At 38.0% G+C, this 27,694-nt stretch overlaps 2 protein-coding genes across 5 annotated transcripts in view; one reads left to right on the forward strand and one right to left on the reverse strand.

Moving 5' to 3' along the window:
* LOC107553234 (PHD finger protein 3-like) lies at window positions 1–10,171 on the forward strand. Of its 4 annotated transcripts, XM_016235400.1 has the most exons (17): window positions 1–119; window positions 499–603; window positions 920–1,185; window positions 1,263–1,382; window positions 1,935–3,183; window positions 4,252–4,495; window positions 5,179–5,221; window positions 5,428–5,548; window positions 5,698–5,854; window positions 6,067–6,183; window positions 6,389–6,517; window positions 6,624–6,759; window positions 7,105–7,294; window positions 7,375–7,522; window positions 7,618–7,707; window positions 7,780–7,975; window positions 8,069–10,171. In XM_016235400.1, exons 3-17 carry the CDS (start codon window positions 945–947, stop codon window positions 9,664–9,666), a joined length of 4,779 nt encoding a protein of 1,592 aa, XP_016090886.1. In that variant the 5' UTR covers window positions 1–119; window positions 499–603; window positions 920–944; the 3' UTR covers window positions 9,667–10,171. The 4 variants fall into 4 exon arrangements, with proteins under 4 accessions (XP_016090886.1, XP_016090885.1, XP_016090888.1 ...); XM_016235399.1 differs by lacking the exon at window positions 499–603; XM_016235402.1 differs by lacking the exon at window positions 499–603 and having other exon boundaries at window positions 1–55.
* Window positions 10,172–10,787: 616 nt separating this feature from the next.
* The window catches only part of eys (eyes shut homolog), a 250,507-nt gene continuing 233,600 nt past the window's right edge, over window positions 10,788–27,694 (reverse strand). Inside the window, exons 40-47 of the mRNA XM_016235318.1 lie at window positions 25,860–26,032; window positions 20,634–20,816; window positions 18,905–19,071; window positions 17,674–17,818; window positions 13,718–13,892; window positions 13,454–13,626; window positions 12,271–12,432; window positions 10,788–12,063 (exon numbers count right to left, since the gene is read on the reverse strand). Of these exons, the coding sequence (XP_016090804.1) occupies window positions 10,871–12,063; window positions 12,271–12,432; window positions 13,454–13,626; window positions 13,718–13,892; window positions 17,674–17,818; window positions 18,905–19,071; window positions 20,634–20,816; window positions 25,860–26,032 (2,371 nt within the window). The 3' untranslated portion in view covers window positions 10,788–10,870. The remainder of the gene's footprint in view (window positions 12,064–12,270; window positions 12,433–13,453; window positions 13,627–13,717; window positions 13,893–17,673; window positions 17,819–18,904; window positions 19,072–20,633; window positions 20,817–25,859; window positions 26,033–27,694) is intronic.

Raw genomic sequence — 27,694 nt, forward strand, 5'->3', positions numbered from 1 at the left:
GCGGAAAAGGATGTGGCATTAACGACAACTGCAACCCGTATGGCGTCCCAACAACGTAAGCGATAATACAAGTCCTTCTCCCACTATGCGCTGGCTCTTCGATCACAGTGACAAACGCGGTGAGTGTTTTATCTCGCATCTAGCGCGAAGTGGGCGTGCACGCTCTCAGTTCGTTTAGCGCGAGGCCTTCCTGCGGTGCACGCGACGCGACTCCAGACGAGTTTGTGCAAAAAGCCGCGTCGAATGTGCCGCTAACTATATATGCACATTTTGGGAGGTGGTGTCGAACGCTTGTTGTTGATAAAAGTGTGTTTAATTCGGTCTGGTGAGCGCGTGAGATACACGCAGGCTGGTTGGTAAAGGCCCCCTGGTGGTCGCGGAAGCGTGTGGTGGTGTGTTTGTTTTGTGAGGCTTTTCTAACGCAGTGCTTTGCTTAAACGACGAATGTATCTTTAGCACACGCTCAAACTGTTTCTAACAGCTGCCTTCTCTGTTCAGAGGGAGTCGATGAATGTGTGAGCTGCTGAGGGCCGCACGCGCTAGCTGTCGGTGCACGTGAGCCGATCTGGAGCCAAAATAAAAACACCAGTCTACTCTGAAGCTGTAGCTATTTTGTATATTTCGGCACATACCTCGATGTAGATTTCTTGAAGTTGCTCTAAGTTTATTGGCATTTAAAATAAACAGAATACTTAATTTCAAGCCATAATGCACTCTCTGAAGCTTAATTCAATTTTATATAAATGTTTTTAACCTTTATACACACACACACATGCATATATATATATATATATTCGTTTTGGGAGAACTAGCCCTTTAATGTAATCAATCCAACTCATTTTTGTCAAAATGGTCCACATTAGAAGATAATGCAGTGTTAAAGATGCATTTATAACAATGACCTGTTTTACTCTTTCAGAGCAAACCGTACAGTGCAGGCATTCATGGATATAGTTGGTGGTCCATTCAATCATCTGGTTCCCAGTGACCAGTTGGATGATTCCTTACTGCTCGGACAGAACTTGGAATGTGAAGCTAGTGAGGAGTTTGAAGCAGGTCAAGGCCGACCCGAAGATTCACTGAAGAACATGCTCAGTGACAAAGATCCCATGTTTGGATCTGCTATTGCCCAGTTTCATCTCTTAGAAAACGAAGATGTCAGTTTTAAGCTTGGGAGCTCAACAGGTACAGCAGTTGCTTTTGAAGTCTGCGTTTTGAGTTAGAAGAAGGTTTGTAGTTTAACTACTTTGTGTGTTTTGCAGATGCAGATCATGACATGACAGCAGCAGGTGTTAGTCAGAGTCCATCTGATGGACAACACAGTCAGTCTAGCTTCTCGCAGGGCAGAAGACATGCAGGTCATTTACAGAGAAGACAAACAGGTACACATAACAAAATGGACGACTGGATTGCTTTGAATCTTCTGAATCAGCTTGCAGTAAAGTTTCAGAAGTAACCCCAATTAATTCACTGATTGTTTCCAGCTGTCCAACGACTTGTTTTACTCTTTGTAAATATAACTTAGTTTTTTTTAAAAGCAATTTACAAGTTAAATCAATTTCTTACAATAAAATAAAAATACTATTTTAAATGTCAACTTGTCAATTTATTTATATATATATATATATGCATGCAATCGGTGCATCTCTACTTTTCACTGTATAAGATGCTGCAAGTGACTTGTGCTGTTTGCCCAAAAAAATACAAGAAATATTTTTAATAAAAAATATTAAATCGGGTTTTCCCGGTTCATCCTCATTTTGGTCTCCTTTGATATGGTTTAAATGTCTGCTGTATTGAGAGATTAATAAAGCCTGAGGATTATTTGGTTCAAGGTCATCTGGAACCAATATTTTTGCCCATTTGCTGTGTTTGACTGCTCATCTGTTCTGTTTTACCACTATGAGTGTATTGAAACCATTTTTCTCTTTCAGCGAGCCGCGGTCGAGTCAAAGGCAGGCGCCCAGGTCCTACACGAAAAGCAGCCGAGAGTAACAAGCAAGAGTCAACATGTAGCAGAAACCCAGTTGGCGATAAAAGCCTTGATGCAAAAAGGGAAGCCCTGCTCAGCCGTCGTTTTGGAATCCATGAGGTCGACTCCTCTTTGAATCCAGTAGTTGTGTTACGCCGATTAACTGTTACTGTGGGGGGCTATAAAATTGAACTACTTCCTGGCCCGTCGCATGCGTTTGGATCGTTTAGCACAAGCGCTCTTCAGTCTCTGGGCTTCCAGGATGACAGCGTCACTGCTGATGGCCTTGCACTCGATTTGGGACAAAATCAAGATGATTGCACACAAGAAGTTGTTAATTCTGCACAAGATGTTGCCAGGGAAGTGAGCGTTGGCCCATCAACTAGTGAAGACATGCCTATGGATTTTGGGCCATATGTGAACCCTAATAAAGTCCAAGACACTAACAGCACCATGTCGCTCAAGCCCAGTGTGGAAAACGCCACACCAGCAGACGCCAAAAAGAATGACCAAATCAAGACCCGAAAGCTACGTGCACAAAAAACAGGGAACAAGAACGGCACGGCGGTTCAACCTGCAGTCAAAAAGCTTCTGAAACACAAACAGGTTCTGTCTGCTGCCAAAAACAAACCATCTCATCTCACCAGGCCAGGGCTCTTGCAGAAAGTATCCAGACATCCCAGAGATAAAAAGCTACATACGAGCCACCCAGAAAGTCACAAAGGAAAGACCATTAAGGTGGGCTTGAAACGGCCAGGTGGGCCAGTCACTCCTAAATCACCCTCAAAAATTCAAAAAGTTCAAGATGGACATCCTGCAAACCAAACCGTAAACCCACCTGTCCCGGTGTCCCCGACTGTCAGCAGAAAACTGTCATCTGATTCTGGTCCAGGTGTCAAGTCCGTCCAGTCTCCTCACCCTCTGAAAAAGCCACAAAATCCTCCCATTCCGGTAAACAAAACAAATACACCTGTGACAAACAGCCAAGGAGAAGAGGAGCAAGAGAAGGTCAAGATCAAGAAGCTGGAGAAGATCCAGCAAAGACACAAGAGCAGAAACTCTAGGAGTATCTCGATAGAGGAGCCGCAGCTGTTTATCCCTGATAATGCCCCTGTGGTGAAGGAAGCTGAGGGCGACCCTCCTCCTGAAAGCGAGACCGTGTGGGATCCCAGCAAGCACTGTGGATTATGCAAGAAACCTCACAACAACCGGTATGGGCTTTTATCACTAAATCCATTCACATGGTCATATATCAAGACATTTTTCTATATAATTTTAATGATGTTTAATTGTGCATGCTAATTTTTCCTTTTTTTAAATTAAGAAAATCTTTGCCATCATCGAACACTCACTTAAATTTTCAAAAACACTAATTTAATAACACAGTTAAATGCCTGCCTAAATTCAATTATAGCAATTAAAACCAATAATCTAAATGCTTTATTGTATTTTTACAAAATACACAATTCATCCTTCCACAATTTAAGGCCTAAAAAGGTGTTAAATCAGAGCAGAAAGTCTTGGCATTAATGTTGCATGCACTGCAAAGTTCCTCAGTATGTTTTTGTTTTCCAATGCAAAAATCTTAACACCCTTAAATCAAGATGCAAACTGAACATATAAAGTTGTTTCTGAGAAATTGAACAAAGCTGGGTTTATGCCTAAAACAAGAGCAAACCTCTGTCAATGGGGTATGAAAACTTGTTTTTCCCTTTGAATGATGTTGATTTTTGAATCCATTGGAAGATATTTGTTTTTGTTTTACTCACTTCACCAGTTTGACCAGTTTCTCATAAAACGTGTAATTGTCTGAAGTAACATATCTTGATTTAAGAATATTTAGACATTTTCAGTGAAAATAAGACAAAAAAACTGATGAAAATTAAACCTTTTTGCAGTGTGATCAGGAGTACAGTAAAAGTCATTTCCATATTCTAGTGTTTGGGAGTGAAAGCTATTCAAACCTTTTTGCTATTTAAAAAAAATGAATATAAAAGGAATGGATATTGGTTGGCAGTTATATTTTCAAACTTTGTAGTGTTGCTAATACAACTCATTGTGTGCTTCCTAGATATATACATTTAGAGACCAAATCGATGTATTGGTACCTTCAATTTATTCCTTAAGTTTTCATCACTTGGTCTTAAAAAGTTCCATCATAAAACCTGAAAAAATCCTAATCAATTGGTAGTAAGAAAAAAGCCTCATGTTAGATCTGTATGGGCTGAAGACAGAGCTGTGAGTTTCATCCACACGCTGTTGTTCGTTTGTTTGATTAGGTTCATGGTGGGCTGCGGCCGCTGTGATGACTGGCTTCATGGGGATTGTGTTGGTCTGGATCTGTCTAAAGTGCAGCAGATGGAAAAGGAGGACCAGGAGTATGTGTGTTTGAAGTGCTGTGCAGAAGAGGATGGGAAATCCGGTGCTCAAGCTAAAGAGCAGTCAGATGAGAAGTTATCTGCTAAACAAAAACAGAGACCCCAGCAGTCGGTCACCGCAGGTGGAATACGACCCTTCCGAAAAGTAAGCAAACAAATCATGTCAAACAAGTCAAAATGTATGCATTGGTAAACACAAAAATCAAGAATTGTAGGAAGTATTTATGAAGTTGTTTTAATTACTTTATTTTTAGTTATAAAGCATTGCGTAACTGCCATACATAAAAGTATATATGTGAGCCAATAACTTACAACTTGAGTTTGTGCCTGAAAGTGTTGTAAAGACCACAGGCTGCTAAATTAGCATTAGCGTGTCATTGCCTCAAATCAGATTAAAAGGAATTAAGAGTTTGTACTAATGGAACCGTTTTAATTGGAAAGAACATAGGATCTGATTTGTCCTATATCAACCTAGTGCAAAAACAAAAGTTGTTTTTCTTGGGAGCATTAAAGTATTTTGATGGTTACCAGTGGCAGATTTACAGTCATATTTTGTTCTGCCCTTTCTGATTTAGCTTTTGATTTGTGTGGTATCCACCTGCTTTCTTTAAAAGGGTTTGTATAAATCTGCTTTTTTATATTATTTACACGTGGGTGTGAAGGGCTTAGTTAGCTTTCACTCAGTGTAGGTGGATGGTTCCTCACAGGTGTGTTACACACTCACATACAGCTACCATTGATATGGCCACTTGAATTTGTTTGGCTCAGATTGCAGTTTTCACTGCTATATTGTAGTAGTCATTTATTTTTGAATTTATTTTTTAACAGGATGTTGGAGAACGACGACCGTCAGAAGATTCAGCATCAAAAGGTATAAATATTTTCATTAGTTATTTTATACACTATTTACACTTAACATTTTTTAAATGATTTTATATATATATATATATATATAATTTTTTTAAATTGCCAATTTATTAACAAAATGATCAAATAAATACAATTAATTTTGTCCTCAATATTTGAAATGAATACAAAACAATTTACATTAATAATCTTGAGTTTAAATTTTTGCAGGACCAAGTGTGAAGCATGAGTCAAAGAAAGTTAAAATCTCACCTGTGGCCTCAAAGAAACCGTCCACTGGACAAATAAGGCGAAGTGTTCGGTACTCGCTGGAGGAGATTCTTTTGAAACGGTTTGTGAATGTGATTTTTGCTAGATTATCAGTTAAGTTAGTCAGTAGCTTTTCCTTGTTGTTGAAATAAAGCTGTCTACCTCTTGTTTGGATTAAGTGTGTAATGTTAAGTTGTTCATGTTCTCTTCAATGCACCTCTTATTTTACAGACTGAAGGAGGCCGATTTGAAGATTTCATTGGACAAGCCTGCTGAGTTGGCCAGAAGAACGGAGAAAGAGCTTTTTGCTCTCTTTCAGGGTGTTGACAGCAAATACAAAAATAAATACAGAAGTTTGACTTTCAATCTGAAAGATGCAAAAAATCATGTAAGTAATTTAACATTATTTTTGGTAATATATCATATACTTTTGAAAAACAATCATAACAATTTTGCAACAACATTGTAAAATACTTGAAATATTATACGTCAAATATAAAATCGTATGTCTCTGGGCAGCATATATTTATCGTTTACCTATTTTCATTTCACTTCTAAAAATCTAATGCTGTCTAAATGAAAATAAATGTTCCTTTGCAGGTGTTATTCAAGCGAGTGCTCAAGGGGGAAGTTTCCCCTGCAGATTTGGTGCGTATGACTGCAGAAGAGCTGGCCTCTAAGGAACTGGCTGCTTGGAGACGACGAGAGAATCGACATGTTAGTAAAACATTGTAGCTCTGTTGCTTTTCCAAAATCTCAGTTTATTTTTTTGTTAAACAGCATAATGGCATTTGCAAAGTGTTTTAACTTTCTGAGTTATATAAATAATATTCAGTGGGACATTTGTCCATCAGAAAAGTCATTTCAAAGTCATTCAGATTTTGATATTGATTGTTGACCCTATTGATGTTTCTGCTGGCAGACAATTGAAATGATTGAGAAAGAACAGAGAGAGGTTGAGAGACGTCCTATCACTAAAATCACCCATAAAGGGGAAATTGAAATTGAGAATCAGGAGCCTGCCAAGGCACCAGAGGCCATAGAGGTTGAGGTGAGATTTGGGAGACTTAATGCTCCATTCTGTGCAGCTTTTTTATATATATATTCCAGCAAGGAAAAAGAAAATTGCTTTCAAAATTTTCCTTGTGTGTCTTCAGCCAGAGCCTGTGCCGAAAGCTGCAGAAGTGCCTGAAGAAAAACCCGAGACTAAAGCTGACAGTCCTAAGAAATCTATAGATACCACCAACTTGCACAAGTCTCATCTATTTGACCTCAACTGCAAAATTTGCACAGGTAAAACGTTAAAATAAAGTTCAGCTTTTAAAAATGTTTTATTTTTTTTTGGTGAAGGGGTTACATCATACTAAACTAAAAAGTATCTTGGGTCTACTTATGTTAAGCAAAGTTTTTTTTGCACAAAAAAACAATCAAAGTCTGAAAAATTAAGTCCATTAAGAAACTCCCTCTTTTCGTGTAAAAAACAGCTTGTGTACAGGCATCTTAATAGTTAACTTTCTTTTTAACAATGTTTAACAGCTTTGTCAAAGTTGCAAAAAGTAGCTATTAGTAAAGTTTTCAGAGTTGCAGAATGTTTTTATGGTACAACGAACTTACCATGATTCTGATGTTTCTCTGAAGGTCGCATGGCTCCACCTACAGAGGAAGCTGCTACAAAGGTGGTAAAAGTGGCTACAACAGTTGTGAGGAGGCAGTCTAGTATGACAGATGAATCTCAGCACTCCACAACTACACCTACGTCAGCACTGATGGACGATCTATCTTTAAGGGCCATGGAGGAAGGCCTCCTTAATTTTTTGCCCGAATCCAGGTAAGATTCCTGATTTAAGCAAATGATTTAAGTAATCCCATGTTTCGAAAGCAAGGCTGAAGAAATTGCTGCTTTAACAGGTCGGATAGTCTGAGTAGCAAAGAAGATACAGCTACTTTCCTCAGCAGTTTTGAAAGCCTGTGGGGCGGCTTTGTTGATATGCCAGCTGTGGCGAGGTTTCTAACAAAAGCTTATCCTGTCTCTGGAATACTGGACCACCTAACTCTGGTAATGTGGCATTCAAACATTTTGTAGTACATCCTAAATGTGTCAGTCAGGCATTGGAACTGATGTGTTAGAAACATATCGAATTGTGTCTGCAGGATTTGCCGGACAACTTCCAAGTAGGTGGACGTATCTCCCCTCAAATAGTCTGGGATTATGTCGAGAAAATCCGTGCTTCTGGGACAAAGGTGGGAATGATTTATCAGTCTATATATGACTATTTGCTTTTTGTGACTTCAACTTTTTTGTTTTTCCCCCAGGAAATATGCGTTATTCGTTTCACCCCTGACAACGAGGAAGATGAGATCTCGTATACTTTGTTGTACGCTTATTTTAGCAGCCGAAGAAGATATGGAGTTGTTGCCAACAACCGCAAACAAGTTAAAGACATGTATCTCATTCCTCTCGGCTCCACAGAAAAAATTCCCCACCAGATTGTTCCGTTTGATGGTCCAGGTGAGACTTTCTTTGCAGGTTCATTTGTAGGATCAGCATGATTTTTGCAACAAAAATCTTGATATTAATTGTGTGTAATCCTCCACATTGTAGGACTGGAGACCAATCGTCCCAATCTTCTTCTCGGATTGGTAATTCGCCAGAGACCGAAAAGGGACTTTGGGGTGATCCTGGCAAGCGATGTCAGCGAAGCTCCAAGCTTCTTGGCAGAAAGCAAACCTCATGTCGATTACCCACAGAAAGCTCCTGTGGCTCAAGACGTGGAGCAAAGTTTTGTCAGCGTTTTGGGGAGCACGCAGGAAAAAGACACTGCAGACTTAATTAAGTCAGTCGTCGAAGAACCGATATTGAATACGGAGACCGATGAGAATGTTTGTTTGCGCTTTCTTCCCGGGGTGCTGAAGTTGCCTGGAAATGCGGCATCATCTTTGAGCGACACTGTAAAGAATGATTCTACAATAACTGTGTCCAAGACTCCAACTGTTGACAGTGGAAACAATGTAGCAATCCATCCTAAACCTACAACCAGCGCTCCTCGACTTGACCGCTTCATTATCAAGAAAAAAGACCCCAAAGCTGTTAAAACAGAGCAGGCTCCATCCAGCTCGAGTCTGGAGACCAGCTCAGAAAAGAAAGAGAGTGGAATCATACTTTCTCTGAGTGACAAACCTGCAGATGTTTCAACCGAGAGTTTCCTCTCTTCTCTCACGGCCACTAAACCCAAAGAGGAGTCCGTGTCCGGCAGCACAGCTGCACCAGCTAGTCAAGAAACAAGAGAAACTACTTCATCAGATGCATCAAAATATTCTGTTAGTAACAGCTCTTGCTCTGTCCCCAAAAACGAAACCGTATCAAGTCCCACCAAGACTTTAAAGACATATCCTGGTATTTTAAAGACGTCTTCATCAGCTGAACCTCCCGAGTTAAAACCGCAACAACCAGAAAGTAATTCAGAAAAGAAAGTTACTCCGCAGCCATCTGCGCAACCCTCTCAAGAGTGCAAAGACATAGAGGACATCAAAGCCATCACCACAGTCTCCTCCATTGGGAAAAATGAAGGTCTTAAGCAATCCAGGATCTCTTCTTTTAACCCTAAATTATATAATCCAGCCCTCATTTTTCATTCGTATCACACCGGTCCACCTGATCCCCAATATTATCCTCCAGCCTATCCTGCCCCTTACTTACCTCTTCAACCACAGGTTCCTCCGCCTTTCCCATTTCTTCCTGGTCCACCTCCCCCACAGATGTTCCCTCCAAGCGATCCTCACATGCTCGCTTCACCTTGGCCTCAAACCGTCCCTCCCCAAACACACCCTGCACCACCTCTGATTTATGAGTCAAGCTTGCCGACCTCTTCGCCCCTCAGCAAAGATGAGAAGGGTTCGGAGAAGTCATGTGGTGACTTGGGCGACAAGCCGTCCAGACGGTCTGATGAGACCTACAGGAAGGACAATAGAGAAAGAGACCACCATGACAGACACCATCACAAAAGCAGGCACTACGACAGGGACAACGAAAAGCACAGGGACAGAAGTCACAGTCATAAAGAGCGCCACTCGAAAGAGGACAAGCATGAAAAACAGAGAGAGCGGCACCACAGCAGCAGTCATTACCGGGACAGGGACAAACACAGACGGGATTCTGATCATGAGAAACACAGGAGAGACTCAAGAGACAGACGCTCGTGATCTTGGCATGGAATCGCTCCACTTTCCTTAAATTTGTAAAACAGTAGAAGAAAACTATTTATAAAGTTGCAAAATGATTTTTATATGGAAATGCAGCTAGTACGAGATTCAGTTAGTGTCTTTTTTTAGTAATCTAAACAATATTTGTTTTAAAATTGTATATTTTCCCTACCTGGCTTTTCAATTACCCACTAACATTGTCTTCACAAGCAGCTGGTTGTAATCAAGAAAATGAAACTACTGTTGTACGCAAACTGCCATGAGACAAAACATCTCATGGTTGATGAGAACAGCTTCTTTTGCTTCACTTTTTATTCTTCCGTTTTAATTTTTCTAAATTTGGCTTCTTAAGTATTTTCTATGTTTCAGGTGACCAATATTTCTTTGTACATTTTGGCTCGTCACACAACAGAAATGTGCATATTCAGCACATTGTTTATGTACAGTTCATAAAATGTTTTTATTGTTAGTAAAGCGACTGAAATTAAAGTCTTTGTTTCATAAAGAGGCTCATTTTTATTGTCATGCACTGTAATTAAACATAACACCTGAGATCACAGAAAAAGGTACAGTTTTTCACAATAACAAAAAAGGAAATAAGACGACTTTTGGGGTAAATGTTTTTGATTGCCTTTTATGGTAGAAGTTGAACATTTTCCATTGAAAAGTTAATGTAAATTCAGAAAAGCCACCCCATTATTTTATTTAAAAGACATACCCCCTTGAAAATGGTGAACGTGTGTGTGGACAAATACAGCTGCTCAATCAGTAAGAGGCACAAATATATAACAGTCCTGCTATCATGTGTTCATCTCTTCATTTTGTTCCTTCAAACAACAAATTAGTTTGTGCGCGCACAGTGTTTTTGTACCTTTCATAAGCATCATTGACGCTGGATCACTCCTACCACCTCACAGCATAATTTTACCATGCCAATAAATGACAGATTTCACCTCTTAAAAACAGGCACTGTGATTGTGCCATTGAGCATGTATTTGTAAAAAAAAAAAAAAAAAAACCTCACTGACATATCTATTCTACATCTGAATACTTAAAATCAAGAAAAAAAGTCAAAAAAAAAAAAAATTGAAAAAAAAAAAAAAAAAAAAAAAAAAAAAAAAAAAAAAAAAAAACTCACTGACATATCTATTCTACATCTGAATACTTAAAATCAAATTAGCAACAATACGCACAGCCATTTTTTCTACTCTTCACCTTGATAGACATTAAAACCTTCACTGGTTTGTAAAAACTCCAGCTGTCTGATGTCCCGATACAAGAAAACATCTTTAATGCTCCCATCAAACCCTTTAGTATATACACCAGACGTAACTGACGCCACATCTCTTTTCAATTCAAAACCCCCAAAATAAATCATCCCTCCATAATTTACTGCTACATACCGTTCAAAGGGGTCAATGTCTTCAAAAATGACTCTTTCCTCATTCACATAGACCTGGATGAGAGTTCGGTTGCGAGTGATAGACAGGTAATTCCAGTGATTACAGCAGAAAGTCTTTTGATACACAAGAGGAAGAGCAGTTTTCTCACCAAGATTGACTGAAACCTTCAGATAACCGCCCTGCAGCCCAACGGCTAGATGGTCATCGTCTTCACTGTGTGCTTTCCCCATCCAAAGGATCAAACCGTCCCCTGATAAAGTAGAAAAATTCAATGACACCTCGGTGTACATCAAATTCCTAGAGTTGTACTTTGGATCCTTGTATTTCAAATAAGAGTTTCCAGTAAACCTTAAAGTCCTCAACGTAACGTCTTGGTCACAGTAAGTCCCAATCCATCCCAAAGAACACGTACATGAATATGAAGCAGACGTTGTGTTATGGACACAGACAGAATCGTGTTGACAAAGATTGTTGACACAGTGAACTGACTGTTGGCACCGTGAACCGGTCCACAATGAGGGGCAAATACACCCGAATGAAGAAAGTCCTATTGGATGGCAGTAGCCACTGTTCAAGCAAACCTTATATCCACATGCTGTCCCGTCCCAGTCGCCAACATTGGCTCCATCCAGTGCGCCGGTCTCTGTGAGCTCAAGGTCCTGCCCGTTGACTATGACCTCTCGAATGCCACCGGTGAACCCCACTGGCTCCTTCTCCATCGCATCTGGGGACAGTGTGTTCAGGGAGGACACGCCACCAATGAAAATATTTGTGCCAACATCTAGAGTGGTCGTGCCCTCCGAAAAGTTCCTGGTCACGGCTTCATCGTCTAGAATCAGAAAACCATGGTTGCCTTCTCTACCAGCCTCCACTGTGTGCCACATCATGCCGGTCACATCTACACTTTTTGGAGACTGTAATACAATAGTTTCGTTTCCCAGATTATAGCGGAGCTGCACAAATCCAGCTGACAGGGATACGCTGAGGAAATCACCTTGGATGGGTAGAGAATAAATGTTAATTAATAGCATTCAGTTCACAATTTCAAACTCTAAATTATAATCTATTGTTTTTATTCACAATTTGTTATTGAACATATCTTAAATATGGATATGTATGATATGAGTATGTATGAAAATGTATTAAGGATACACTTAAATGGTTTAATTGAGCATAATGTAACTTCAAGATGCTGTCTTACCGGACCGACTGCTCAAGTAGCGTGCGGCGTAGAACAGGATGCCCTCCGGTGAAAGAGTCTGAAACTGCAGTTGCAGATGGGTTCTGTGCCTTATGTTGATGGGAGGAAATGACATCCAAGACGATTGATTCCCACTGAAGAAGGGATCACTGATAGATACAGCTGGAAAAGAAACAGAGAAATCTGAAAGCACAGTTTCCAATATTTACTATTTGAATATTAAGAAGCTTATTTAAGCAACTTCTTGACTTTCATAAAGTGAACATGGAGCAGTAGAGCATTCTTTTTTTTCCCTTGAGAAATATAAAAAGGCAAAAATATTTAGCTTTTATTTTGATCAAGTTTATTATTCAAGGCAACACTAACTTGACAAATATAAAAGGCAACAAAATCTCTTTATACTGTAACGTATATATTTAAAAAAACATATACACACACACACACACACACACACACACACATATACACACTACAGTTCAAAAGTTTGGAGTCAATCAAATTTTATTTCTAAGGAAATTAATACTTTTATTCAGCAAGGACACATTAAATTGATCAAAAGTGACAGTAAAGACATTTCAAACAAATGCCCTCTATTCACTAAAGAATCCTGCAAAAAACATTAAAATTCAGTTTTGCCATTACAGGAATAAACAAAATCTTAAACATTAAAGTAGAAAAAGAGTTATTTTATTGTGTCATTATACAGTATTTCACAATATTACTGTTTTACAGTATTTTTGATCAAATTATTGCAGCCTTAATGAGAAAATTTGTTTTCTTTAAAAACAAATACAATATTTTCTGTTTACACTTACTATATACAGTGGGGCAAAAAAGTATTTAGTCAGCCACCAATTGTGCAAGTTCTCCCACTTAAAAAGATGAGAGAGGCCTGTAATTTTCATCATGTATATATATATATATATATATATATATATATATATATAAATATAATAACTGAAGTGTACTTTTTCTACCAACAGTTACTGTATACCTGAAAAGAACAAAAAATATGTCTGTCAATAATAAAACAGTCAATAATCTCCTGTCTTTAGAAAGCGGAATGAGACAATATAAAATGTACAGTTTGCAAATGTTAACATTATTTTTTACACTATGTTTGTCTGAATCCTTCTGCAGAAGCCCAGCGGTTCCCTGGAAGTGAGACTGATTGTGGTCTAACCTTGCTGGCAGAAGAGTCCAGCAGAGCCTAGGGGGCACTGGCATGTGTATCCATCAGGAAGGGGCACACAGGGGGCACCGCGAGCACAGGAGGGTGGTGGGATGTGCTCAGCATCACAGAACGACACTTTCTCTGAGCAAAGAGCACCTTTCCATCCTAACACACACTGACAGCTAGAGGGGAAGGCCAAATACAAATGATTAATAATATTTGTCAGTCATTCACACACACAAACAGGTGCTTGTTCTGAAGTGGAAGTCTTACTACACAGAGGATCCAGAGTCAACACAGGTGCCTCCGTTCTTGCAGATGACCAAGCTGCACAGATTAACACCACACTGCCCCACATTACGTCCGGACACTGGCCTGCCCTCTGACCCTCCTGGAGGATGAAACTTCCCATCTTGTCTCGTCCGAAACAGCAAGTCAAAAATGCAGCCTTTAAAGTCAAAGAGAGAGAGAGAGAAAATCATGTAATTATTTACTCACCCTCATGTTCATGTTCACCGGGGACTGTAAAGCTCCTAAAAGGACAAAAACAAAGCAGCAAAAAAAACAAAAAACAAAACCACTTTGAAAGTATTTTTAATGGTTTGCGCACTATATTCGGAGTCTTCAGAAGCCATATGATAGCATTGTGTGCAGGAATATAGCAGAATGTATTGAAAGTCAACATACACAGCCAGGGCCGTTTCTAGCCAATTTGACGCCCTAGGCGAAATCCCTATTGCCCTCTATGACGCTGCCCTCTATGACGCTGCTCCCATTAAGCGCTGTTGGAAGTGAATGAATTGATTCAGCATTTCGACACCTCCGTAAGGTTGCATTTAACTTGACAAAGCGGTCTAATAAAGGATGTATTGATCTCGTGAATAAGCGAATTTTACTATACAAATATTTTTTTAATTGGATGTTAAAGTTTATATGGGAATATTACATGACACGCTGATCCTTTAACAATGCATTGGCGCAAAAAACGCACACCTTTTGGACAAATCTGCCACCAACATTTGGACAAATGTGCCACAAAAGTGCCACAAATACTGCCTAAACAAAATACTGATTTTGTGCACTATTTACTGTACCAATATTTTAAATTGGCCTTTGAACTTAGCTTTATTGCATGGCAAAAAAAAAGTGTTACCTTGCCAAAGCACTGACAGAGCCCACTGATCTAATGGCATTGTTGAGCGCTCCAAATGCAAACTTTGCATTCAACAATCAGGCAGCAATTGACAGCACTCTGATTTAGTGGCATACAGGCATCGTCAGATTCACAGTACTCTAGCCCAGTGTTTCCCAACCTTTCTTTAGTGGCGGCACCCTTTGGAAATTTTAACAAATTTGTGGCACCCTACAAAATGGTCACAATATTTTAATTTCTAACTTCGATATGATACTTTGAAAAGTATAGATATTCGGTAAAGCAGGGAAGAACTGCAGAATATAATGTCATACAGATTTTTAATATTAAAAACATTTGTCCATCAATGGTGGCAATCAGTAGGCTAATTTCTAATGAAAAGCCCAATTTATATGACAGATTTTAATGTAGGCTTTTATTCATATGTAAACATTGTGAGATAGCTAGTTATAATGGTAATTAAACAAATGTTGCTCACTCAGTGTATTTTTGATTTTACAGTGGGGTAATTTTGTTGCAGTAGCATGAGATAGCTTGATTTAAAACTTTGAATTGAATAAAAAAAATGACAAGGAGGCTAAGCAGTTAATAATAAAATAAGAATAAATAAATTACTAATGATAGCACAAATAAAAAATAACGATAGGCCTACAAATGAAATAAATTGCTTTTTAGTTTTTCAGGTAGGTCTAACACACAGTAGGGCTATTAAGAGATTTTTTTTCTTCTTTTTTTACCAATTATCCAAATAATGTTTAATCCTAGCAAGCTATTATTATCAGAGGACACATGAGCATAACGGTTAGCAGATCAATGAATGAGAGGGCAGTGTTACCAGAGTTGCCCATTTACCACACCTTGTTACAACACAGTAGGGCTATTGCAGACAGAAACAATACTGTACTACATCTATGTTTCCTGTCAGCTTGATTTTTGAGTGGACTTTGCTGTTCCGATGAGCATGAACGGTATATGAGTGGAGCACTCACATGGGCCGTGAGCGACTGAGCGGAGCGCACACACACACACACACGCATGGAGCAGGATAATACGCACATCACGTGAAAGTGAAACCTGAGTGGTGAACTAATTTTCGGTAGCCGAAATTTCAGTGCCTCTCTAATTATTGGCGACATCAGAAATAGATATTATATAATAGCTGCTTTTATTAACATTTTAGCAATTAAAAAAAAAAAAAAAAAGGATTTTTTACACGGCACCCCGGTTGGGAAACACTGCTCTAGCCCAATAAGTTTGGGGGATCCAGTGGGGGCGGCAGTCATATTTCAGGGTGACCATGCCATTCTTTAATCACAACCCTGCTAAAATTGCCAGTACGTGCGCTCATTGGCGCCCCTTCAGCTGGTGGCGCCCTAGGCGACCGCCTAGCTCGCCTATGCCTAGAAACGGCCCTGTACACAGCATCAACATACAGCATCAAAAGTTTGGGGTCAACATTTTTTTTTTTTTTTAAGAAATTAATTTTTATTCAGCAAAGATGCATTAAATTGATCAAAAGTTAAAGTAAAGACCTTTACATAGTTACAAAAAATAAATAAATGCTGTTCTTTTGAAAGAATTCTGAAAAAATGTCACATTTGAAGCAGCAAAACTTTTTTCAACACTGATAATAAGAAATGAATAAGAAAACATTACTGTTTTTACTGCATTTCTGGTCAAATAAATGAAGGAATAAATTACAATTTAAAATATAATAAATAGAAAATAGTTATTTTAAATTGTAATAATGTTTCACAATATTGTTTTTTACTGTATTTTTGACAAAATGAATGCAGATATTTGATGAAATAAATCTGAAAAGGATAGACGCCCTTCAAACACAGACACACACATATATACACATATATATATAAAAAAAACTAACAAAAAAAACACTTACTGACCCCAAACTAAGCTCTTCTAATCACTGGGGCAGTAAGCTCTGAAAACATTCAATGAACATCCCAGCATGCCCCAGATGCTTTTTCTAAAAGTCTAGTAAATGTAACATTCAGAAAAACACAGAACCTGAAATCCTATCAACCTTTTTTAAAAGGTGTATCCTTCAAGGAATAGCTTTTGATGAAGAAAAAAAGAAAAAGAAAAAAGACAGTTTGCACTCACTGGTTAATTAATGGACTGGAGTCATGTGTATTACTGTAATGTTTTTATCAGCTGTTTGGACTGCAGTGAAAAAGTGATGTAATGCTAAATTTCTCCAAATCTGATCTGATGAAGAAAAACTCATCTACATCTTGGAATGAGTAAATATTCAGCAAATTTTATTTTTGGGTGAACTATTCCTTTCATTAATTTTGTAGATGTCAATTTCTTTACAATGATAAAGTTTTAAAAGCCTTTTTTTTTTTTTTCGGAATAGCTTTTGATGAAGAAAAAAAGAAAAAGAAAAAAGACAGTTTGCACTCACTGGTTAATTAATGGACTGGAGTCATGTGTATTACTGTAATGTTTTTATCAGCTGTTTGGACTGCAGTGAAAAAGTGATGTAATGCTAAATTTCTCCAAATCTGATCTGATGAAGAAAAACTCATCTACATCTTGGAATGAGTAAATATTCAGCAAATTTTATTTTTGGGTGAACTATTCCTTTCATTAATTTTGTAGATGTCAATTTCTTTACAATGATAAAGTTTTAAAAGCCTTTTTTTTTTTTTTCCCCAAAAGAACATAATTTGAATTATTTGTTTGGTCAATACATAGTTCCTGTACATCTGTTTGTGTTATTTCATAAAGCAGGTGTCTAAACTTTTGACGGATCAAAAGTTGTAACATTTTATGAGTAATTCCCTCAGAATAACATCAACCTGAAAACACCATATTTTGTTAGCATTAAAATGTCTGTTTCAATAAAGCTTTGTGCTGGATGATTGCACATATTGCACACAAGGTTAAGGGTCCCCTCAGAGCTACAGATGTTCATAAAATAAGCAGAACATCAATTCACGCATGTTACTTTCTCTACACAGATGATCCAAGTAAGAAAGACTGATTTCATCATGAACTGACAATCTGAATCAAGACATCAAACAAGACCATAATGAAAAAAACATACTACCTTGAAAGCTGTTCTGGAATCGAGAGCCCGCAGGCAATAGCTCAGGTGTGTATTCTTCATATCCACCCACATAAAGTTGACTAAAGGTGTTCAAGCCCACCAGTGGTCCAGGGGATGTACCCATCCTCCTCTTCTGCCCATCAACCTGTTCAGAAAAAGAACAAACCAAAGTGACGTCAGCTGGTCAAAAAGACCTTAGTGTCAAAATTGGCGACTCAGAACAAGAAAACGCTTTGAATTTCCGTCCCCCGTCATTTCTTGTATTTATTTATTTTTGTTCAGCATTCTTAGAGACAGGCTACTGGCTTTGTCTTGCATTTTTAAACGAATAGCAATTATTATTTTATAATGGTACTTACATTGCACTTGAATACATAAATGCCAGAAACCCCTTTTTTAATGAGTATTTTCATGTCGTTTTCAAGTAACAAAATATATGCATTTGAGAAGCAAAATGTATAGCTAAGATTAGAGTTAAGATTTACAGTTTAAAATTCATAGTTACATAAAAGATACTTCTTAAGAGAGATATATATACACAGTATATATATATATATATATATATATATATATATAAAAATCCCATGAGATTTTTCAATAAGATTGGTTTATGCTTAAAAAAACTAAATAAATTATATACAGTATTCTCTAAAAACTACACTTAATCTCTATAATATACATCACGTGATTTATAACTTTAAAACGATTTTTCTGGTAAGCAAGATTTTATTTTTGTTTCTTTAAATATTTCTATAATAATTACAATTATTTTTGTACATTTATTATAATGTATAATTATTAAATTATTGATATGAATTATTTATCATTTAAAGATGTTTAAATATTTTTACTGGTACACAAGCCCCAAATATTTGTATACTCATAACAATATTTACTATCTTTATTTTTCATAATCAGTTTTTTTCAGGATTCTTCATGACTAGCTGCAGCATTTATTTGAAATCTTTAACACTATAAATAGGTCTTTACCATCCCTTGCCATCAATTTAATGCATCTTTGCTGAATAAAAGTATTAACTTAAAAAAAAACAAAAACAAACAAACAAAAAAAAACACCTGACCCCAAATTTATGAACTAGTACGAGACTAGTAAATCTAAAAATAACATTGTATTAGCACTGAGTAGGTCAGACCAACCTTTGCCCCCAGTGAAGCCAAGCCATTTAATAATGTTTTATATGAATAAAAAAAACAAAAAAAAACAAAACACCTTCAGCCATCCGTTTTTCAGATGTCTTCCAAAGTGCACCGTGTGAATGTTGATCCTCGGATTCAGGCGCTCACTGATAATTGTTGCCAAACCCGAGCCGAGATTATATTTATGAACAATCCTGCCGTTCCGCACCCCCAATGCGAAGAAGTCATCACCACTGATGCCTTCACAGAAACAACAACACACAGAATCCAATTAGCACATGCAGTGGGGACCAAAAGTCTGAGAACATATCGGAAATCTGGGATTTTTATTTCCCGTTTAAACCTGGAAATAAACGGATTTAGAAAAATGCATGAGGTAAAATGAATCACTAATTTTGATGTGATCACTAATCACTCAATAACTATGCAAAAAAGTAATAAATTAGAAAAGTATGTCAAACTGAAGCATTTTCACTGGTGGTCCAGGTCAATCCGGTGTGGTGCCGAAATTTGCACCCTGCCAGATTATGCATCCCCTTGTATTGGTAGGTTTAGGAACAGGTGTGGGGGAGGGGTTAGGATTAGGGGTGGGGTTGGGATTAGGCAATCAGGTAGCGACTTCAATGAGGGGGATGCATAATCTGGCAGGGGTGCAGAATTCGGCACAACACTGGCCATCTATAAAACGTAATTTATTTTTCTTTTGAACTGATGGATCTAATTTATCTGGCCAATTATCATCAGGTGAATAGTTGCCTTCTCATCCTCCGATTCCTTCTTTTTGATTTTGTCCGCCACTGTGCTGCACGGCCCCCTTGACAATTGCTTCATTATTCACAGCACTGTCCTCTTCTCTCTTTCCCTCGATGAATCATCCTAAACTATAATCCCGAGAGACGCTCTCTGAACAGGAAGATTCATACCCCCCTTACGCTTATATTCAGCTGCCTGTCTTTTGATTAAACATGTTCGTAGCAGTGACGTGTCAGTTAGCAGCCACTGAAACGGACCTTAAAATAAATTGCCGATGGTGGCAGAGGAAATCAAGGCATGAGGAAACTTGGCCCGAGATGCTGTGTCTCTCAAAACGACAGCTCTTCTTTACGCCATTTTCAGCAGGAAGTTGATTTGTTGGTTTTTTTCTGAAAACAACTCTTAATATATCTACTACCTTCAAGTAATTTATCATTTAACAATGTTTAACTTTTTTTTAGCTGGTAAGAAAGACTTTAAAAATACATTTATATAATTATAACATTATAATTATTATATGTTATTACACCCTATTTATTATTAAATGATTATTAATAATACTAGTCTATAAATTAGAGATGTGTAAATGTTTTTATTGGTAAATAAGTCTGCATTTACTATCTTTACAGCCTAGTTTGAATACTATGGTCAAGAGTTCTCCATTATCTGAGATTCTTTAGAGACCTCATATATAACAGATCTTTCTCTTATGGCAGATAATAAAAATCATCGCCCCGTTGTGTGCACAGATAAATTGTCTCTGCTGTTGGGTCATGGACTTACACTTACAGCACATTTTACAGCAGCTGCTCCATTAATATCTCCTAGTTGAGTGATACCATTTCTGAACCTCACTTCCACTAACATGACCTCATAATGCTGGGAAAACGTTTTACAGCCAAACTGCTATGAATCCAGCTCTTTCTTTCATACACCATATATACGGCATAGTATGATAACCACTGAGGGATGCGCTGAAATCAAAGTGAATAAAGAAAGATGGAGTAACAAATATAAAGAAATAAGACAATTTTCCCATTTTTACTCACCTTGTCCCTTTTGCCCAGAAAAGAAAATGAGGTTGTTTCTCAAAGCGGAGACATTATTGGCAAAGGTGAGCTTCAGGTGGAATTCATAAAAATGACCGATACTGGGTATAGAAGGATAAGCCACATAGGATGAGTATCCAAATTCATCAAGTCCACTAAACCTGGGCCGAGTGATGTTGACAGCTGCAAAGAAATAAAATAAATAACTAAATTATTCAAATAAAATTGTTAAATTATTTTAAATTAATAAAATTAAAAACAAATTATTTTCAATATACATTTAATAATAATAAAAAAAACATATGCCTAAAATAATAATAATAATAAAACAAGTCAGGGCTATGGCAACATAATGGTTAATGGTGACCTATCGCAAGGGTTGCGGGTTCAATTCTTGCTACATTTACTATAATTATACAGTGGGGAAAATATTTATTTGATTCACTGCTGATTTTGTAAGTTTGCCCACTTACAAAGAAATGAAGGGTCTGTAATTTTTATGGTAGGTTTATTTTAATGGATAGAGACAGAATAAAGACATTATATAAAGGTTAGAGATTGATTTTCATTTCAGTGAGTGAAATAAGCATTTGATCCCCTACCAACCAGTAAGAATTCTGGCTCCCACAGATTGGTTATTTGCCCATGTGGAACACAGATTAGTCCTGTCACTTTAAGAAGTTACTCCTAATGTCAGTTTGTTAATGCAGTTGGGACCACAGTCACCAAGCAAACCATTGGTAAAACACAACACCACAAAGGACGGAAATCCTGCAGCGCCAGCAAGGTCCCCCTGCTCAAGAAGGCACATGTACAGGCCCGTTTAAAGTTTACCAATGAACATCTAAATGATTCAGAGAAGGCAAGGGAGAAAGTGCTGTGGTCAGATAAGACCAAAATTGAACTCTTTGGCATTAACTCGACTCGCCGTGTTTGGAGGGAGAGAAATGCTGAGTATGACCCCAAGAACACCATCCCTACAGTCAAATGTGGCCGCCGTGATTTTTGCCAAGACAGACATGTTCCTGGATCTTTGGTCAACAAGGATGTTGATCCAAGAACATGTTGTATTTGGTGGAATCACAGTCACCAGTCAAGCATGGAGGTGGAAACATTATGCTTTGGGGCTGTTTTTCTGCTAAGGGTACAGGACGACTTCACTGCATTGAGGGGCAAATGGACGGGGCCATGTACTGTAAAATCTCGGACGAGAACCTCCTTCCCTCAGCCAGATCACTGAAGATAGGTCATGGATGGGTCTTCCAGCACGACAATGACCCGAAACATGCCGCCAAGGCAACAAAGGAGTGGCTCAAGAAGAAGCACATTAAGGTCATGGAGGGGCCTAGCCAGTCTCCAGACCTCACTCCTATAGAAAATCTGTGGAGGGAGCCGAAACTTCGAGTTGCCAAACGACAGTCAAAAAACCTTAAGAATTTAGAGAGAATCTATAAAGAGGAGTGGACCAAAATCCCTTCCGAGATGTGTGCAAACCTGGTGACCAACTACAAGAAACGTCTTACCTCTGTGCTAGCCAACAAGGGTTTCTGCACCAAGTATTAAGTCATGTTTTGCTTGGGGATCAAATATTTATTTCACTCACTGAAATGCAGATCAATTTCTAACCTTTATAATAATAATAATAATACGTTTTTTTTCTTTATAATGTGTCTCTATATGTTAAAACAACCCTACCATAAAAATTACAGACCCTTAATTTCTTTGAAAGTGGGCAAATGTACAAAATAAGCAGGGGATCAAATAAATATTTTCCCAACTGTACTTGAGAAATGCATTGAAATAAGTCTGAATAAAAATAAAAATCTGTAAAATGACAAACAATTTTACTGAGGTGAAGTTACCAGCAGCTGTCTGAGAAAGAGACACAAGATGGCGATATTGCACCATTTATTGCACTTGTCAAATTCTATGCATTATTATTTCCTGTGGGGAACGAAGCTGCTGCTAACGATTATTATTGTAATTTTGTGCCATTTTACTCTGGGAATGGACATTGGTCGTAACAGTGATATCTGCAGAAATCAGAATTTGTTGAATGGCTGTTACTTTGGACAATTCATTTCAGAGGAGGAAAATCTCAACATTTAATCACCTGGTCCACCAAGCATTGGTCAGAAACATTTCAGCTTGGGTACATTAAGCATTTACACACGTTTTCTCCAGTGAAAAAAAATGTGCTACCTAAAGAGTTGTCTCCACCCCTCATTTTGTTTTTATGAACTGTGCAGTCTGCAAAGCCTCTCCGGAGGATTTCTTTGGAAACAGCACTGAAGTTCTTCCCTCTGCTCGCCCCTTGAATTATTGATGCCTTTTGAAATTGCACATATATTACCTTGTCACGGTTTATTTGCACAGCGCCTAATGAACAACTAGAATGCATTTTTAGCAGCGCTGGCTTGATGGGGCCAGCTGTATTCTTAACTCACAGTGTCATGTAATGACTCTGTGATATGCTGCCTATGCGGAGTTACATTTCTTGCTCCAAGTGAAATTCATTAATAAACTGGCCATTTATTAATCAGACATATTGGGTACTTTTTGAGAATACCAATTACCAACTGCAGTCCTGTGCAAGGGTGTGTGATTCGAGCTCATTTCCAAAGTCAAATGGGATTTCTGATTCTAGCATTCAGAAGTGATCAGAATTGCAATAATTAGACATGAAAAACTTGCTTTCCCTGAGGTATTTCTCACTTCTGATACATGAATAAAACACTATAATTTTTTACAATTCTTCTAATAACTAAAAATGTATCTGTGAATGTCCCATATGACAGGATAAAGATCTGTCCACAAATAACCATAACTAACGTTTAACTTTCCATGCAAAGGCACTGCAGAGCACAGGATGCTTCTCTCTGCTGTATTATTCTGCTGCTGTTGCTGCTGGAGGTGAATAAAGGAACAAGAAAACAAAACCTCCAACTCCCTGGCAGTTTTTACAGGTGACATATTACCCATTTATTTCCATTCGTTCTAGTCAAAAACCATTTGTGTGTAAGGATTTTGCTGTAGTGAAATTCAATCGCTTTGTCAGCTGTGTTGGCTGGACTCCGAGACATTTTGCTTTTTTTCCCCCTTCTCTTACCACTGACACACACACACACACACACACACACAAATTAAATAAAGGCATAAAAATAAAGATATGCACATGTGAGCAACTCCTCACAGAATCTATTTGATCCTATACACTTTCCACAAGATGATTGTTTAATCTTTCGATGCAGAGCCTGGTGAGGGTGAAATGAAAATACAGGAAGTCACATGATGTGTGAGTTAAGGCTGTAAGGCGGTTTAGGACAGATGTGCTATTATGTTATGGGTCTATTTTAGGTGAGTGTGATGTTAACGGTGCGTCAGAGAACACAGTCTGTCCTCTAAACTCCACTGCAGCCTCAAGCTGCTTTCAGCAATACAAGCTCCCATGATCAATCGAAAGCTCAATCTATCTGCCTGTGAATTCTGACTTCTAAAAAAAACGAATTCTTTGATAATAAAGCTGCAATTATGCAAATACATTTTAAGTTGGTCAGGTCAAAGTAAAATAATAAAATAAAAATCCATGACTGCTGTTATTTTTGAATAAAAGTATTATTGGCAATTTAAGTAAAGCTGAAGAAATATACATATTAGAAACTTAAATTAAAATAAAATAAAAATAAGCTTTAATTTAAGTCATTTTAGTACTTCAACTTACGGTGAAATAAAAACAAAAAAAAAATGTGCACGACCGTGTTGGTGTTAAAACTAAAAATTGTTATCGGTAATTGAAACAAAGCTGAAATACAATAAATTATAACCATTAGATGAAAATCTTAAACTTGTAAAAAAATTCAAATGTTGCCATGGCAACTAACTTAAATAATTTAAGAATTTAAGTTTTTGTAATTCTTGTCCTGAAATTAAAATGATAGCTAAATGGAAATATAAAAAAGTACAAATAAACATTATTATTAAAATGACAAGCCTAATTTAAAAATAAAATTAAAAAATAAAAATAAACAATTGAAAATGTTAATAAATACTATCATAGTATTCAGATAAAACTAATACAACACTGAAGCATAACAGCCATTTTTTCCAATAAATTTATTTTTCTTTAAAGTTAATTTAAGCAGTTATTATGTTGCCTGGCAACTTAGAAAATAAGATTTTTGTGTTTTTTTGAGTAATCTATAAAAATACATTACTAAAAGTAAAAATGTATCTAAATGCAACACTAAATCAATACATAAAACCGACTCAAAACACCCTTCCTATAATTCCATTAGTCCAAGCTCATTTGAAGTCCGGCACATCTAAAGTTGAGTGACTGTCCAGAGACAGCAAGGCCTTGGTTACTAATCAATATTGATTGATGTTATCTGCTGTTATCAGCCTTTAAATTCAAATGTCAGTCCCACTCGGTGTGACACTGCGAGATTAGAACACTCCATTTGGCATCGGGCTCTTTACTGTCTGACAGAGCGACGTATGCTAGGCCTGCCCGGCGTGCTGTGCCAAGCGGTCTTCAAACCATGCCACCCAATTAGATTACAGCAAAATAGCAGCAGTTCTTTTCCCTCGAAGCGCAGTTGAGAAGATGAAGAGCTATCTGTGAAAGCAGATATCGGACTTTAGCTGACTTAACACTGAGAGGTAGAGCCGGAAAGAGAAGTACATTAGTTACACAGCGCTGTAGTATGTCTTCACAGCTTTGTTATTTGAGACAATAAAACAAACCCAATTGCAGAGAGTACATTCTGTGACTACGCTTTGATAAATTAAGTTTCAGAGTAGCCCAATTTAAAGCACTTGGTGTGCTCATTATATTTGGATGCATACTCCATTACCTGTAGACACCTCAAAAGGTCAGTGCACATAGAGGAATCGAGTTAGCAATACAACGCAGACTGGCAGTTATCCTTAAATGTTCATAGTTCAGTAACTGTTTAGTGAGTTTGTAGCAAGCTCAGAGCACTTAGCTTCTCAAATTGGAACCGTATTTCAACGGCTTGCATCAGTTAAACAAAACCGCTGGGAATACATTTCAATCTACCACCTATGGGTCTAACCTCAAAAATGGAGGTGCTCGCAGGAGATGGAGGAAAACAAACCTCAGAATGCAACAAACGAAACACCCTCTGGCCATGCCGGCTTCATTGTGTCTCCATGGATACTGGTGTAAATCACCGTCTACGCACGAACCTTGACGGGACCTACCCTCATCGCAGAGGAGACCCTGTCTTCCGTAGGGGCAAAGACACACTGCTTCGAGCCGCGTCTGGGGAATGCAGGTGGCGCCGAGCGCACACGGGTTTCGCTCGCAGGCAGTGAACTGGCACAGCTTACCGGAGTAAACTGAAGGACACGCGCAGAACCAGCTCTCCGCATCACTGCACACAAGGAACAAAAATAAGGGGGAAAAAACAGAGAGATCATTAGTACACCAATGAAATGTACCCGTACTGCATCATTACCTTCAGTGGCGTTTGCGTAGAAAGCATAAATTGGGAAGGGGCAGGAGAATACAAATGAGAATTCGGAGCAGAAGTGATGGAAGTCATACATCACCGGCCTGAACTCTAGACCATCCTTGTGAGCCAGACCAACATGAACTGATCTTGCAGTGCAAGACTAGGTAAAAGTGCATTTTTTATTCTATACATAAAGGAAATAAATAGCACTTGATTTGGTATGATTAAAATGTACAGGTGCATCTCAAATTATTAATTTTGAGATCACATGACCAGTTGTATCATGCTGTTACTAATAACTACGTTTACATTATATAGTGCTTTCAGACAGTGCTCAAGGCGATAAGCAAGCATCTAGACAAAATACATCTAAAGAGTATATACATAATGCAGACATAACATTATACTTGTTAGGATGTCCATTTTAGGAAAGTTTTAATGTGAGGCAGGGAAAAGACTTAAGACGTCTTAAGTCGCAGGGGTATATTTGTAGCAATAGCCAAAATTGCATTGTATGGGTCAAAATTATTGATTTTTCTTCTACGCCAAAAATCATTAGAACATTAAGTAAAGATCATGTCATAAATTTCCTACTGTAGATATATCAAAACTTAATTTTTGATTAGTAATATGCATTGCTAAGAACTTCATTTGGACAACTTTAAAGCTGGGCTCACACTACAGGAGTTTTAAAATCCTAACCGATTATGAAATCTGGTTGCAGCACACACATAAGGAGAATCTTTGCAGATTATCTTCTCTCAAATCTTAAACATGCACACACTACAAGATTTGAACATCATGGCGCATCACACACTACGAGATATTATTAAGATTATCATGCCAGAGGGAGCGCCTCACGTGATCGCCTCGTGACCAGGGGCGTGTCTACGTGGTGGCACCGCCCCCCCTGAAATCTGGCTGGCCACACCAGGTGCCCCCCCCCCCTTACCAGATATCTTGCGATAGGTTTGTTTTTAGTAAATTTCTAACTGCATCTGGCAGGGGCGGATCCTGTGTAGGCAGCTGCCTAGGGCCACTTTCTGCTCTTCTTTATACTTAATTTTAAGCGGTTTCTATAGCGTGATCTTAATGACAAATGTCAAGAGCGCATAATGTTACGCGATCCATGTAATGCGTGAGCAAGAATCTCACCACAAGAATCCGCAAGCGGATTTCCTTCACTCATACAAAACTGGACGTGTGCTTTTAACTATATATTGTTTTTTTTTGTTTTTTTATGAATTGGCTCTGCTCTCGCTCAGATATTGCGTGTACACGCTCAAACGTTGTCCTCGCATCACTGAACACCAGAAGAGCTTTTTTTTCTAATTCAGGTGAAGAGTAGCCAAGGCTTTTCTTACTAAATGGAAGCAAACTGGTTATAGTCCGCCTTCTCTAGTTATTTATTTAATTATTTAATACTTATTTTAGTTAAGTGCTTAAATTGTAAATATGCATTTATTAAATTATTTTATCTAGTGCATTTGTATTTTGTTGTTTTTGTAGGCTATACAATAAAAGCGTATACCAACCAGAAATAATCACTGAGGGTGCTTCTGACATTAGTGAGGGTGCTCT

This window comes from Sinocyclocheilus grahami, unplaced genomic scaffold (assembly GCF_001515645.1).
Source record: "Sinocyclocheilus grahami isolate Dianchi unplaced genomic scaffold, SAMN03320097.WGS_v1.1 scaffold466.1, whole genome shotgun sequence".
NCBI lineage: Eukaryota > Metazoa > Chordata > Actinopteri > Cypriniformes > Cyprinidae > Sinocyclocheilus > Sinocyclocheilus grahami.